The sequence below is a fragment of the Colias croceus genome, chromosome 2 (genome assembly GCF_905220415.1).
Source record: "Colias croceus chromosome 2, ilColCroc2.1".
Lineage (NCBI taxonomy): Eukaryota > Metazoa > Arthropoda > Insecta > Lepidoptera > Pieridae > Colias > Colias croceus.
In genome coordinates, this window is record NC_059538.1 from 5,620,944 (window position 1) to 5,637,538 (window position 16,595).

The window sequence follows — 16,595 nt, forward strand, 5'->3', positions numbered from 1 at the left end:
CATTATACCTAACTATAATATGTTTGTGTACGGAGCCAACAAATACTGTAGTGATTACGAAAAATTAATATACGTTACTTAATATACAGTTTCGTTTTGTCAGATCAAATAAAGCTGTAATTTTGATAATATAAATGGATCTGATCAACATACGACTTTGGATTTGGTATATAAAACGGAGCCAACAAGTGTTTATGGGTTTCTGAATTTTGGCCGTTACGGAGTCGATTCAGTTCAAGATCTTAGCAATAAAAATGTTGAGTATATCAATTTCTCTATGAATACGTTTGGCAAAATCGCTCAAATATTTGCGCCGTTGCCACTCCGGGCAAGATCTATGCAACCGGAGTCGAGTAATATCGGGGAAAAGGTGGAGTCGGCAATGCACGGCAGTCGGGCTGGATCAACTTAGTGCCCAAGTTGGTATTTATATATATATTATTTTTATAGAATAAAAAAAATATATATTATACTAGCGGTCCGCCCCGGCTTCGCCCGTGGTACATGTTTACGTTTTCTCTACATAAGAACCATCCTCGTACTTCAAGGAATATAATAAAAAAAGAATTATCGAAATCGGTTCAGCCGTTCTCGAGTTATGGAATTACAACGAAAAGTGGCATTGATTTTTATATATATATATATATATTATTTTTATAGAATAAAAAAAATATATATTATATACACCGGCTGAATTGATAACCTCCTTTTTTTGAAGTCTGTAAGATATCTAAGATTACTTTCTACAATCCTAACTGGCGCAATGAAGGTTGTTCCTACTAATATTATAAACTCTTTCACGCGCAAACTACTGACCGGATTTTGATGATACTTGACTGTTGTAATGTAGCTTATGTACTAGAATAACAATAAAAATATGTAGCAGCAGTTTGGTGCATACAATAAAGGATTTTATTTAAATTTATTGACGTTTCGTCAATTATCATTCCAGTTTGTGGCAATACTGGAACTACTAATCGATAAGATTAACTTATAGTTCGAGATTTTCAAGTCCCCAATTAGATTGTATATTTATTATACAAAGTAGCACTTTTCTTTTCGATGACTTATGGAACAGTAAAATTTTGGACTCTATGAATTAGTTTAAGAAAGGTTTCCTTTTTAGCCATCGAGTTTTCGTTAGTTCGTTTTATTTATTCTCGAAAGTAATAATATGTTGTCACATCAAAAAATAAATTATATTAAAGGAGCTACTCAGGGACTAAACTATGAATTATTTTACCATTTGTTGTTAGATAATTTAATAAAACTATAAGTTGAGATATACAAATATTTTTAAAGTAAAACGAAATACAGTTCTCATCCAAAGTATGTCCCTACGCCATACTTCAAATTTACAACTTGATGAAGGCTTTTGGACATATTTTGGATCTTGAAGTGGTTATGTGTATTTGTACATCAATTTAAACAACAGATTACATTATGGAATGTCATTATATTTTACTTTATTTATTATCTACAATTTTGTTTCGAGGTTTAGTTAGTGACTTCAAATAAAATTTGCTTATTAATTATATACAATATTTCATTTTGGAGTCTGTATTGCAGGTAATATTCACACTCAAAGTTGATAATACTTTACTAAAACTTTCCACTGGAGTTAACTAACTACAAAACATAAAAAGACATGTTCCAATGTAAAATAAATATATTTCAAATCAAATGTATGACATTTGATCTGCTTGTCGTTGACAGACTGATAAAAAATCTACTAACATTAAGAAAATTTATCAAAAATCGAACACATAACAGAAATTTCACTTAATATTAAAACACTTAACACGCCATTTTCACATTGCATATTGATTAATGTAAAATTTATTTCATTAGATTACATGATAATATAAATAAATTTACGCTAAATAAGGAAGAAACCGCACATGCAATGAGAAAATGCATGGAAATTAACAGAGTTCATGGTTTCATAATAAGCTGATTCGTCTATTTATGAATTATATAAAATAATTTTTTTGATTTTTTAATATTTCAAATTACTACTTTTAATTAGTACATACTATAAAACAAATTGGAAGGTAGAAGACGCTTCTAGAACAAAATATAAATATATAGGCTTACGAATGTAAAGAGAGTTTACACCGAGAACTTGCATACAAACTTATATAATACACATTACATTAAAATGCAACCCCTCGCGAGACCCATTGCGCACGACTGCGCCGAACGACGGTACAACAGTTTTAACTTTAGTAAATATATCTATTCACAGCACTTAACCACATGTTAGTCAACAATTCCACACACAAAACGAGTCACAAAATCACTCAGGTGTCATTCTGTCACTATTAAGTATAAATTGCATTGATAATATTTTATATACTCATATTTACAAGAAATACAATGTATAGTCCATATAATTTACAAGGATTCTTCAAAGGCAGCCATAAGATCGCTCTGCATATTCATATCTATCTGCCCGGCCATCTGTAAAAAAATATATTTTAGTTAATAAATATTGCATTGTATACAAACATATATAAAAATGCATCCACAAAATAATATATACAATAAAAAAATTCAATCTCATTTTTCAATTTAATTATTGTGTAATTCTAGGTAATATATCAGAGTAACAACAGAGGCGCAGCTAGTTCTCACAAATATTATATGCAATTGTTTGTTTGTCTTTATGGTAGGATTTGTGTTGGAGAATAGGTTAGACAGTGACAAAATCTAATTTTTACCACAGTGAAACATATTATTCCAATGGGAATTTCCACTAACTACGCGGGAGGACAGCGAGTTGACAATAGAATGGCATAATAGATACATACGGCCTCCCGGCGGCGGCGCTCCTGCTCGCGCTGGCGCTGGCGGTCGCGCTCGGAGGCGGGCGGCTTGTCGGGCGCGGCGGCGGCCACGGCGGCGGCGGCGGCGGGCGGCGACCCACGCGCCACCGGCGACACGCTCGGCGACGCCACCTCCGCGCTCTCCGGCTTGCGCACGCTCGCCACGGCCCTGCGAACGACACACGACACGCATTATTTTCCTTGCTGATATACTGTTTTTATTCTCATTACCGCGAAAAACTTAAATGTTTTTATACTTAAAAAAGTTAATTTTTATGTCGCGTCGTTTAAAGTTAAGTTTAATAAGGTATATGTAAACATAATCAAAGTTTTCAAGGTCCTCTGCACTCATTTTTTTAAATTGTTTATGGAAATTAAAAAGATATTAATTAAGTTTCAATGTATATGTACCTTATTTTTTCCTCTTCGGGATGCCGTCTTTCCGTTTCTTGCCTCTGCCTCTCTCTTTCGGCTTGTTCTTTTCTTCTCAATTCCTGCTGTTCTATAAGTGCTCTTTGCCTATCTATCTTCTCTCGGGCTTGTTTCTTAAAAGCCTGAGAATACATAATAAACATTATTTATCAAAACGAATTCAATCTTATGATTTATAAATAATATTTTAATTTTAGATTATATAAGTACTCACTTGAAAACTATCCATGACTGGTTTCTGTTTTATTTGATTATTTGTGCCTATTGTTGGGACACTTTGAGGACTTCCAGCTTGCGCTAAAGAGGACCATGAGCTTGCATTCTTTAAATTTTGTTCTTGTTTGACTTTAAATGCTTGGGCAAAGCTTGAATTTTTTGCATCTTCCATTTTTTTATCCATTTCATATTTCACCCGATCGGACATGTTATTTGTGGCAACATTCGGTACTCTCATAAGATCTTCAATGGGCTTAGGCGTTAGTAGAGGTTTCACTTCCTCCTTTTTTATGACAGGAGTAATCATGTTAGGTACATTTGGCATATTTAGATGTGCTTGTGCTGTTATAGGGTGCGTGTGCGGCGCCGTGTATACTGGATCAAAAATAGAAGACACGGGTGGCGCGGACGACATGCTCGTAATGTTAGGATTCATATCAGGCCCTAACATTTCACGTTCATGTTGCATATTCTTCTCTACGAAACCATTGTGGGCGGGTGGAAGATACATTTCGTTTTTAATGGGTTCTGATACGTGAGTCATATCTGTTAAGCCACCAAGTTGTGCCATTAAATTATGATGAGAGGGATCGGGCATTATGGAAGGTTTAGATAAATTAAAGTCATCGAGGCGCATCGACGATTCCGAAGCACTAACGCTGACATCCATGGGCACATCTGCTTGCAAACTGCGTTCTATGTTTGCCAATGAACGCTCTATTGGATCTATGTAATGTGACGTATCCACTTTGTCGAGTCCATTTCTAGGTTCCATTTTATGAGGTTTCAAATTTTCACTTTCACGCACTATAGGGACATTAGATGAATCTGGCAAATTACTAATTGGGGGATAAATAGTCGCTGGCACAGGATTAGTCAATGGCGCTGAAGCTACTGGTGGATTTTTCAATTCAATAGCTGGAGAGGGTGTCACTTCTGGAACTTCTTTGACTTCTGCAGGAACTTGTGTCGGTGGTAACTCGTTAGTGACGGGTGGTACAACAGGCGGTGCTGTTACTGGGGCTACGACCGGTGTGATCGTTTTCTGAAAATATAATAATATGCATAAACCAAACAACCAAACAACAAATAATAGCTCAAAAATAATATAGAAAATTAAAAGAGGCTTACAGGTTGTGATGATGGTAGCTGATGAGCTTGCTTTTTAACTTTTTTCTTTTGTTTCCCCACATTTGTGCCTGAAAATAAAATAGTGTTGTCGTCAGCAATCTATGTCACATGTAGTCAATGATTATGTAACTTTATATAAATACTTACTCATTGGTTATATTTCACAAAGAAATTTAATTCTAGCTTTGATGTTCTGACACTCGGTGCGTATTCGCTTCAATGCGCATTTATGTTTCATTCGCAGAATAATTATTTATTTATATTTAGAAACTTCAGGTCTCAGGGAATACCAAAAAAAAAAACTATATTTGCAGGTTTAGGTTTTTACTTAATTTTTTATTATATTATGTTGAATTATATACAAAGTTTTATTACTAATAAACCTAAACATTACAAGTCATGATAATTGATTGATTAAAACTTATACAAAATTTGTTACACATTGTGTATCTTATCTGTTTACACTTTTCACTTTTTAAATGCTACATCAATACAAACAACACTTGCATTAATTGTACCAAATACATTTCCTCCTAATATTGTTTCACCTAACTATGTCATTTTAAGCCAATCTACAAGTACATACATGATCACTTTGTAAAGGTATGTAGATAAACACAGTGCTGTTCAAGAAGCCGTTAATAAATAAACTAGGGCAGAGGTTAAAGTACAAAAAACATATATCAATCAATCTATACTTAAAGGTATAAGCTATAGCAGTACGAGTATATTATGAAAAATAAACTAAATAAGCGTCGGACATCTCTGCCTTTTAAAATTGTGAACTATCGCTAATTAATAAAAAGATCTCAATTATAATTGTACTTGGGCCAAACGTGTTTATTTTAAAAGTGCGCTAAAAATGTTAAAATCCTTATATTTTATTCAATAGGAATGTACAATCGTCAATGGCTAACATATTCTTAAAAACAGAGAAATACTGTTTGGCCAATTCGGTTCATATAATAAAATAAGATTCTGTTCACTATACATAATAAAATCGCACTTAAATATGAATACATTAAGACGTTGACAGACGTAGCTGCAATTTACAATATTTTACTTTTTCAAATTTATAAACGTACAATACCATTTATAAATATATTTTATCATTATTTAAAAGAATTGTATTTATAACCCTATATACTAAAGATACTTAATTGGTAATAGTTCTTCCTAACACTGAGTAGAGGGAAGTAAATGTATGTAAAAAAATATGTATAAAAAAACAGATGATTAAATTATTATTAATTTGTCTCTTTTTTTTAATGTTATATACTCTTTAAATAATTTTATGTTAAATAAATAAAACTATCAATGTAGTGACAACAATTTAGAGGATTTAATCCCTCTAATATATTAAAAATAATAATTATACTAAGACATGATCATAGAATAGTTGGTGGTACATAGTAATTTTTACTAATATTGTAAACACCTTAATTCTTGCTTTTTGTCGCCATTGCTACAAATTATGATTTATAACCACTTTATTTTCAGTTTATAGATGCCTTTTATTTATCTTTATAAAGTAGGGTTCAAATATGCTAATCTTTCATATTAAAACATACTGTAGTTTTTCAGAAGCACCTATCCATATGATTATGCAAAGTATTGCACCGATATCCTCCCTCCTTCTACGTTTGACATTTTTGTAAAATTAAAAGCTAAACAGAAATCCAGCTGTAGAACACAATATTTATAAAATTCTGTCTTAGGCCGTACATTAAAATGTAATACAATATAACATAATATAATCCACGAAAATACAACGTATTTTGCATCAATCAATCGTATCAATGTTTGCAAACAATTTGTGAAAGGAAGGAGGCCAGCTTTAGTATTTCTCATTGTCGTTAATGTTTCGGTAACACGTATTCAATTTGGGAGCAAGCATACGAAAACATCAGGCGATCACCAATAAACGATACCTTTTCAATGAGTAAAATTTTTAACTACAACATGTCACATTAATATCCTCGTGGCGACAGATTGAGTCAGAACATGAACAAAGCTACGTTTGCTTGCCAGCATGGTATCCGTCCTTACACAATTGTTTGCAATACGTGTGGCGGGACGTGTGGCGTGTGGCGTGTGGCGTGTGGCGTGTGGCGTGTGGCGTGTGGCGTGTGGCCGGCGCGCGGCGCGGCGCCCGGCTCCGCTGCGCGCCCACTGAGCGCACGCCGCCTGCACTACGCATCCTGCGCTACTACCGCATGGCACTCACTCATTGCCAGAATTCACACTCAAAAGCGATTAGTAACCGTGAGATCTGAAGTTTCCGATACGCAATACAGATATTCAATATTTTAAGATGCAAATGAAACGACACCGCATTGAGGACATGATATAGTTAAAAATATTAATGTGAAAAGGTATTTCCTATTGGTTCATAGAAGCAAACCAAAAAATAATTCACCTTACCGGCACCGGTTACGAGTGTCAGCGCACACCAAAGCTGGCTTCTCCTTCCGACTAACTACCGATACGTTTGTGCCTTTACCGGAATCTGTCTTTACGAACTTTTAAAATACCTGATCATATTTTTAGTATACCCTTATTTCATGTGTATCACAGAAAGACATCATTCGTTTTCATTTATTAAAACAATAAAACATAACATCACATACCTCAAAGTAGGAAAGTAGAAGTAATAATTAGTTTACGTAATTAAAAAAAAGAATGTTATAAAACATTACTCAGAAGATGTATGATGTTATTGTAAAAAGACAAATTATACAAACGGAAAGTACTCCTGTACATTTATTTTTGAAAAGAAATCTGTCAAGTAAAAAATAAGTTTAGTAAATAAATAATAGATTAATAAATAAAAGATAATTAAAAAACCATAAACATCCTGTACTAGATAGAATCCTACTATCTATGCAATCAGTCCCATTAAACTACAACCAAATTCTGAGTGTGAGATGATCTGAATCACAAAAGTCGAATCTTTTACCATTCTCAAAACATTCATGCTGTCACATCATATTTTCAGACTAGAATAACATATAAAAATTGCATTATCGCATTTCATCAATGAAGAAACAGAGTACCATCCACAATCAGTCGCATTTTAAAATACTGTATTTTAAATTCAGTTTCTTCACACATCTAATGTAAAATTGCCAATAACCTAAAACTACTCAATAGATCTCGGGCGCTGGGCACGCGCGAGCTTCGCGACGGCTAGTCGGCTCTTAAATGCAAGTGGATCCTAAGCTAAGTCGTATGTTACATCGGTCGGCCACAGAGGCGACTGAGTCAGTCTAACCTGCTTCGCTGTCGCTGCTGTCGGACGAGCTCGTGTCGGTGCTGGACGACGAGTTGGACGAGTCCGACGAGCTGGACGACGACGACATGCCCCCGCCCAGCCCGTCCTTGCACCCGTCTGTTGGCAATGCAATCGTCATTTAATACCATACATTATACAATAGTGTTACGTACGACGATAATGTTTATTATTGCGGCAATAGAGAGAAATGCTATTAGAAGATTACATAAAAATAAGAATGGTCTAATTAATAACGAATTAGTGTCATCACATGTCACTTACAGCCATAATAACATTTCATTTGCATTGCAAAATAAATCTGATAGAAAAAAAATAGAATGAAACCCACCTTTTTTAGGTTGCTGTTTTTTATTTGTTCCTAATTGGCCTGAGACATCCTGCAATCTCTTCTCTAGCTCCTGTTTCTTTTCAGCCATTTGTTCATCTTTAGACTTACCAGAAACCTTTCGATCTATGGAAGAAAAAAAATATTAGAATACATTTTTTGTCAATATCTCAAAACAATATCAAAATCTTACTAAAATATCTTACGTGTTTTCTTTCGAAGACACGAAGCGACGTAGTTTTCTAGTTCTCTGAGGGTGGACGGCTTAAGGGTCTCGAAATCTATTTCAATCTCATCTGGGTTGGAGTCCCTCAATGAAGGCTCTCGACTTTGAATTATGTGAACCACTCTGCCTAGCTTATCACCTAAAAATACAAAAAATATATATATTATTAACATAGATATACGATATTCAGGATATATACTCGATATTCAGGTGATCACAGATCACAATCAAATCAAGAACACATTTCATGTCAGTGCTGTTATCATAACAAGTTATATTTTATATAGTTTATAGTGTATTTATAGTTTCCCTTGAATCATTATAAGATTCAATATAAACATCATATAGAGTAAATATAATAAGTGAGGAGGGACGAGTGACGCACCTGGCAGCTTGTTGATGTCGAGCGAGAGCTGGCGCTTCTCGTCGTAGGACATGGGCTTGGCGAGGTCCTCCTCGTCCGTGTCGTTGCGCGAGGGCGGGTGCGCGGCGGGCGCGGCCACGGGCGTGGAGCTCTTCTTCTTGGCGGGCGGCGCGCCGCGCGAGCTGGCCTTGCCCGCGCCGCCGCCGCCGCGCTTGCTGCCCGTCTTGCCGCGGACCCCGCTCGACGCTAGAACGTGCTCTACGTCAGTCAATTGGACGAGTTTACGGTTATTGTCGATTCGCATTCCAAACATTTTTACTTTGGTTAAAAAATAACCTAATACAAGATAGTTTAAATGTTAGACAGTCTTCATTTTGTAAGGGATAAAGTGTAACTTTTTTTGTTTGACACTTTACCAAGATATAATTGTATGTAACTATAATAAACAGTAACAGATACATACAAATAGGCTCGCAGAATGTGTTTTTTCAGTTCAAATTATTTTTATCATAGTAATAGTATTTTCTAGTTAAGAACACTGCCTCACTAATAAGCACTACGCCGCGTTCGCTTCCGTATCCAAATCCGTTCATATGAAATGACGAAATTTGCGACGTTGCCAAACCGTTGCCAACCGAGTTTGGTACCTACACTACATATCAATATTCTCCTAAGATAAATCGCCACAGCGTATTTATGAAGCAGACCTATCATAGCTATATTATATCCTTACAATCCATATACATAATATGATATCAATTTGGTATGATTAAATCCAAAACAAACAAAATATATCTTATTCAGCAAGTCCAATTGGGATGATGTTTTGATACACTAAAATTATTACATTATATCTTTTTAGATTATTGATTTTGAAAGCCTATAGCATTAAATTTGAATAATAATATGTTTTCTAATATAGGTAATACAAAATAAAATGTATTTGAATTGTACATAAAAAAAACAGATAGCTTACCTAAATTATCTCCAATGTTATTAACTTTTGTATAAGCAGGCACAGCATTTGTCTTAGGCACAGCACTATTAGTAACTTGCTTCTTCGTCTTTTCTTTTATTTTCTTTTTCGCTTTTTTCTTATTATTTGACTCTTCAACCAACTTTCTCATTTTTTCTTGAAGGGCAAGTAATTCTTTTTCAAGTAATTTTACTTTATTATTTCTTTCTTCTTCAGAATCATCTGATTCAGAATCGGATTCAGAGCCTGATTCTGAACTTGATGCAGAGCTACCCTTATCCATGTGAGGTACTCCCGCATGTATTGGTTCATCAGGGATCTTTGCATACCTATCAAATAAAATTTATTAATAGTATATTAATACAAATTGAAATGTGAGTAATAATCATTAGTAATAAGTACTGCAGTGATTTTTTTTTTTGGTTTGATAGATTTATATTGTGCATTTAATATATCTTTTAATATTAAATATAATAAATTGCTAAATAAAGGATGTATAATATGCTCATAGGTTAGTATTAGTTAATAAATTAGATTGGAAACTACCTATAATTACATTTTATGAAATGAATACATCTTAAATAAATTTACCTCATTTCAAATACATCCTGTAACTTTCGGGCCATTGCGACAACATCATGATCAGGTGGGTTATATTTATAACAATTTGTAAATATTAAACGAACATCTGCTGCAAATTCGGCTGCTGTTTTGTATGCCCTATTATCCATTTTATTCTTAACTGTACCCAAATCCATAGGTTTCTTAATTATGTCAAAGTAATCATGAAGACCCAGTAACACTGCATCTACAGGTTTATAAAACGGCCAAGCATAACCCTGTCGATTTAAATGATAAAGTAAACAAATTACTCAAAAACTTTCACAAAAAAAATCAAACATCGAATCTACATACAAAAAAACAACTTACAGAATGCTTCTTGGAAAACAGTTCTTTTAAAATTTCATTACAACTCTTTAAGGCATCTGATAATTTTTCTTTACTCTTGGCCAGCTGGGGAGTCATACCAGAATGATGGGATGCACTTGCACCACCCACTCCTGGTGACAAACCTCCCATTTTAAAGCCATCTTCGCCAACTCTACCCGTCTACAAATGAAATATATAAATTAAAAATACAACCTCATAAAATAACAGGTGAATACAGTCATTCATTTAAGAAAATAAACCTTTTTCTGTCTTCCACTCTCTCGTCTTGTTGATATTTTAGCTGGTTTTGGCCCACCCTGTTGTTCAATAGTTGGTGTTGTGTACCCTCCTTCAAAGGAACTTCCCATAGGTGTTGTAGTATCAGCTTTTCTTTTCACACCCTTTTTAACCTAATGCATAACAATATGTTAGAAATAAATATAATTTTAAAATAAAAATTTATTAATACATTACTATTTAAAAAAAAAATTATACATACCTTTGCTGGCTGAGTTTGTGACAGTGCAACTGCTGGCATAGTTGTCACCGGAGGCGGTGCAGCTTGCGCCACATGGAAGTTTGAGGGTTGAGTAGCCACCTGTTTGCATAGTATCCGTTAAACATATTCACATTTACATTTATCCAGTAGCATATAACATCTGTCACATTGAAATAAAATTGTATCACATTTGGTGACTATAAATGATTTTCACATTTACTTTGGATAACTCTTTGATGAGTCAACAATATCTAACCTGTTGTGGGAGCCCAGCATGTGTAGCAGGGGGTGTTGCGGGTGCTGTAAGTGTTGGTGTTGTAGTAGTGTTTGTTGAACCAACAAAAGCTGGAAGCGGTGTTGAGGGGATCGCCTTGACTGGCGTACTTCGCGCTCCAACTGTCGGTGTGGACACACTACTTGCAGTCACACCACCACTTGAACCACCAGACCTCTTCTTTACAGTTCCCTTACCACTGTTTGATGGCACTTCTATTTCTTTCTCCTCTTTATCCATTTGCGCTATCTACAATCATAGCAAGAAATGTAGTATAAAAAATTTAAATGTAACGATTTCTTGTTTTTTTAACTTTTGTTCTTACTTACCCGATTTAGGAACAATTTTTCTAAGGTTTGCGCCATTACTACTACATCTTCACCAGGCTTATTATAAACATAGCAATTTGTGAACATTGTGTTAAAATCTTGAATACATTCCTGAGCAGAGTAGTAATAATTAGATTCCAACCTCTTTTTGATAGTTCCTAAATCCATAGGCTTTTTAATTATTTTATGGTAATCCTAAAAAAAAATGGCAAAAATGAGTTTTATCTCATAGTATTAATGTTTCATTATTGTATAGGTACAAAAAGTAACTCACAGGAAGATTTAACTTTTTAGCATCTACAGGTTGATGAAAAGGCCATGCAAATTTATGCTTCCACACAGCCTTAATGACGTTTTTTTGAAGGAACTGTAGCTGATTGGTGATCCGCCCTTGTCGACGCGGAGGCTCCTCCGATGGCGTCCCATTGATGGGTTCCGCCGCTGGCTGTAAGTATACATTAAAATAAAACGCTTTTACCACAGAATTCCTCATTGTATTAAAGAGTTTAGTAGTGCTAAATTTAAAACTTATGTAAAAAATGTATTAGTTCAGAGAGCTTATTACAGCATTAAGGAATATATGGAAGATCAAAATTCATGGAGGGTTGTCGCGTAAGAAGCACAGGACAGTTCTTTGACATATTATGTAGTTAGATATAAGTTACATAGTATGTAAAATTGAATTATAATATTGACATGATTTTAAAAGGCTTGTTGTAAAAGCGTGTATGGAGTTTCTTGTCAGTTCTTCTTCACAGATACTGCTTTCCGAATTGGTGGTAAATGTTAGAAATATAAAATTTAATAAAAATAGATAATTTAATAAATAAATGTTTGTTTGTTTGAATAAACCACACACTTAATGAAATGTAATAAATTATTTTTACCATAATTATATAAAAGCTAAGCATTTTAACCATATTAAAAGTCAACTTAAGTTAACCAAGTAAATTATCAAAAGTCATTTTCATAGGAATTTTTTTTAACATAACTTTTAGGATATACTTACAGTGCTAGTCGTGGCGAGGGGATCAACTGCCTGCTGCATGGTGCTGGAGTCAGCAATCTACCTGCCAAAGTTATGCAAAAACTGTAGAATTTATTTAAAGAATTTGCATTTGCATTTGAAATGACCAAAACTCACCTCAATTGTAACAAGAGGCTCATCCAATTTCTGGCTAAGAGGCATCAGCTATACCCTCTCTTAACATTAAACCTTTCTATCATAATAATAAGTGGTGCTTTTGCACCTAGCTGTTTCTTATTTTATACATTTAACAGAACTTTCACCTAGAATTATAAATTAAGTGTTTAAACAAATTTTCATTGATATTAAAAATTGAGTAATTGATAGTAAATATAAATGTTAAATCATCATTAACTAAATAATTAATGAATTATATGAACAGACCTTTCTAGTAAAGATCAGATTGTGGTTGGCAGTTCCTTATCAACTATGTTGTGAGCCAGGTTCTGAAAAGAAGGAAACATAATTTTTATATTAAATAAAACTATGCATATTCATGGTCAATTCAATTAATAAATATATGAATTATATTTTATTAATAATCCCATACACATCCTATTCAGTTAATATAATTATATAAATAGTCCATCGTGTATTCTTGTTATATATTTCTTTCCCTACTAATTTGAGAATTTCAATGTATAACCCAAATTCAAACTCAAAGATTTATTCTATCAGATTCTTACAAGCACTTTTGGATTGTTATTACGTTATTAAGTTTTATCATCTTATATATAAAAATGAATCGCAAAATGTGTTGGTAAGCGCATAACTCGAGAATGGCTCAACCGATTTCGTTATTTCTTTTTTTATTATATTCCTTGAAGTACGAGGATGGATCTTATGTAGAGAAAACGTAAACATGTACCACGGGCGAAGCCAGGGCGTACCGCTAGTATATATATAAAAATGAAACCCGTTTCGCGTTGTCACTGCATCTCGCGTGAATGGGTGGAACGATTCTGATTATTTTTTTTATTATATTTTATTGAAGTACACGGATGGTTTTTACGTAGAGAAAACGTTAATATGTACCACGTGCGAAGCCGGGTCGGACCACTAGTTATTTATAAGAATTCATAAAATGTTCAATCTTTACTTATTAAAAAAAATTAAAAAATGAAGAACAAAATATGTATTTGCAGATTATAAAATAAAAAGGGCCCTGTATTATCCATACAAATAAAGCTAAAGAATTTGTTTAAAGCCGCTTATCTCAGGATCTATTCAAAATTTCTCATTTGACCATTTCATCATTGTATTATGTTAAATCCCTGAGTGGCTAAATATGTAAATATGTACTTCAGAAGATAAGGCACTAAAATCCTATTATTCAGTCATTCACGGTGTATAAATTAAATGCTTAATGTATTTCAAAAGCAAAAGCCCCCAATTTTATATAAATGTATGTAACAAGAAGCCAATGACTTTGTTTATTTATATGTATACATATAAAGAAACCCTACTGTGATTGTGACTTTTCTAGATATCAAATAAATCGAATAAAATTTAGTTTTTAGATGCTTCTTGATTTAAAGTTGGTATTATCACCAAATTAAATATTATATCACCAAAATTAGATTTTACTGTCAATATGATATAATAAACCTTTTAAAACATTTAATTTAATGTTATTTACATTAATGTGATCTTAAAAGTTTATTAACAAGTGCCAAAAGAAATTATTATTGTTTCTTTAAAAATTAATACTTTGGTTTTGAATAAAATGCAATTGGTGAATTGTTTAAAAATTGTAAATTAATGTTAGAATAGCTATTGACAAATATTTATTATTATAGGTGCAACTGCTATACCTATAATAATTGACTTTGTTTATAAACACTTGTTTTTAAGAAAAAATGGTTCTTTCGTTGTATTTGGCTAAATGCTAAGCTATTATGTGAATGAATGTTTATTTTTGGCTGTTTAAATGCCGTATCAATATATCTCAGTTCTGATTTTAAGTAGTCAAAACATACAGAAAATTTTAAGTTCTGATGATCTACATCTATCCAACAAACTGTACTTTCGAGAAATTTGGCGCCGAAGCGTATGTAACATGCGTTTCAAGCTTCTAGAACAATCTATAATATGATCCTTCTACTAATCCATTATTTCAGGATGTAAGGGATTGTTGTAAGAATAAAAGTTACGATTGAAGGTTAAAAAACATTGTATTTCCATTATCTTTAACGAAAACATACAAACAATACTGAAAATATGAGTAAAATAGGAGAGAATATACATTATTTTATCGACTTACAAGTTACGTTACTTATAAACATATAGTGGTAGAAAACAAATTAACTAAGTAAAAATAAACAAAAGATATGGTTTTAATAACTTAAAGCGTATAAATATTCAATAAATTGTGCAAAAGAATTCCTAGCAGTTACCTAAAAGAGGCCACGAACAATATCTGGAAAATTTCTTAATATTTGTAACATGCAGAATGTACCTTTATACATAAGTAAAGTCCTAACAAAATACTACATAAATAGCAAAAAAATACAGTGATTTAAGTCCTAAGAAAGCTTAAAATTAAGAAAAAAGACTTACGAAGGTATATTAATGCCAATATGGCGGATGAACTAAAAATACGATGTTGGAGTTACTCCTGCAATAGCTTTTCCTATAGTTTTGCCCAATTTTACCAAACACTTCACTTATAATGAAGTTCATAGTCCTTAAATATAGTTATTATTTCATTGTATGAGACCAACAATAAACACAGTCCTTTTATTAAAACCGTGAATAGCACAACACGAACTCGCTAAAGAACAACCGAGCTTCAGACATGGCCGCCAAGCGCGAAGCAAGTGATGAGCGTCTATATTCATGTCTAAAATTCAATGATCACTTTTTATTTCTGTAAATATAAATATTACGATAATTTTACTACAAAATATTTATAAAATCCATTTTTCTAGTTTTTTGGTGCTGATGACATCGTATTGCATAGAAAAAGTACGATTCAATAGAACATCCTCTAGAAATTCAATTTCCTTTCTATCATAGGCCATTGCCATGTGATTGCCATTGATTGCCATCAAAATGTTGGCGCAATGCACAATGCTGCCAACTTTTAATGTTACCATATGTCATATAGTGTATATTAGTTTCACTTTCTCATGATTGTAAATGTTAGAAAAAGTCATTAATTAGTTGATTGGTAATTTATTTTACTTACTTAAATAATAATAATTATACCTACCATCACATATTATATTATTCAGCAAAGGGAGGTAAAAAAAACTCCGAAAACGTAAAATAAACAACCACTATTCAACCATAGAGCGTATTCCAAACAGATGTCTATAATATAATATTAAATATAATTATCCCCAAATAAATGAGATAAGGCAAGGGAGATGATGATGATGATATATTCATATTTATTTTCGATTAACATAACTTTTAATTTAACTCTATGCCAATGCCACCATGCCAATTGCAATATATGATACTCCCCCTTATATTACTTTACTCTTTGTGATACTCACAGATACTCATTAATCAATCCTTTATGGCGTATTTGGGCGTATTCAGAAAGAAAGCTTGAAACTTATAAGCGCTTATAAGCGCTTATCGGCGCTTATCAGCGCTGGTAACCCGCGTTGGAAAATATATGAACATGCGCCGATAAGCGCTGATCGGCGCCGACAAGTTTGTTGAAACTTGTTGGAACTTGTCGGCGCCGATCAGCGCTTATCGGCGCATGTTCATATATTTTCCTGCGCGGG

General features: G+C 33.3%; 1 protein-coding gene across 4 annotated transcripts; it reads right to left on the bottom strand.

Moving 5' to 3' along the window:
• Window positions 1–1,245: 1,245 nt before the first annotated feature.
• On the bottom strand, window positions 1,246–15,875 carry LOC123698459 (bromodomain-containing protein 3-like). 4 transcript variants are annotated; one of them, XM_045645103.1, is made up of 21 exons: window positions 15,412–15,875; window positions 13,237–13,298; window positions 12,970–13,115; window positions 12,835–12,891; window positions 12,100–12,270; window positions 11,826–12,020; window positions 11,479–11,745; window positions 11,223–11,321; window positions 10,984–11,133; window positions 10,724–10,903; window positions 10,385–10,632; window positions 9,794–10,122; window positions 8,839–9,063; window positions 8,434–8,592; window positions 8,231–8,353; window positions 7,882–7,998; window positions 4,608–4,675; window positions 3,475–4,521; window positions 3,240–3,382; window positions 2,814–2,997; window positions 1,246–2,463 (listed from the first exon to the last, which is right to left on the bottom strand). In XM_045645103.1, the coding sequence occupies exons 3-21, from the start codon at window positions 13,012–13,014 to the stop codon at window positions 2,398–2,400; spliced, it is 3,873 nt and encodes a 1,290-aa protein (XP_045501059.1). In that variant the 5' UTR covers window positions 13,015–13,115; window positions 13,237–13,298; window positions 15,412–15,875; the 3' UTR covers window positions 1,246–2,397. The 4 variants fall into 4 exon arrangements, with proteins under 4 accessions (XP_045501059.1, XP_045501052.1, XP_045501067.1 ...); XM_045645096.1 differs by having other exon boundaries at window positions 8,839–9,075; XM_045645111.1 differs by having other exon boundaries at window positions 8,839–9,075; window positions 12,835–12,895.
• Window positions 15,876–16,595: the final 720 nt, after the last annotated feature.

Coding starts and splice junctions, on each gene's coding strand:
- LOC123698459 (XM_045645096.1), bottom strand. CDS start 13,014: ATGCCTCTTAGCCAGAAATTGGATGAGCCTCTTGTTACAATTGAG. Junction 7,999..8,230: donor AAAACAGCAACCTAAAAAAG/GTGGGTTTCATT, acceptor CATTGCCAACAG/ACGGGTGCAAGGACGGGCTG. Junction 2,998..3,239: donor CCCGAAGAGGAAAAAATAAG/GTACATATACAT, acceptor TGTCGTTCGCAG/GGCCGTGGCGAGCGTGCGCA.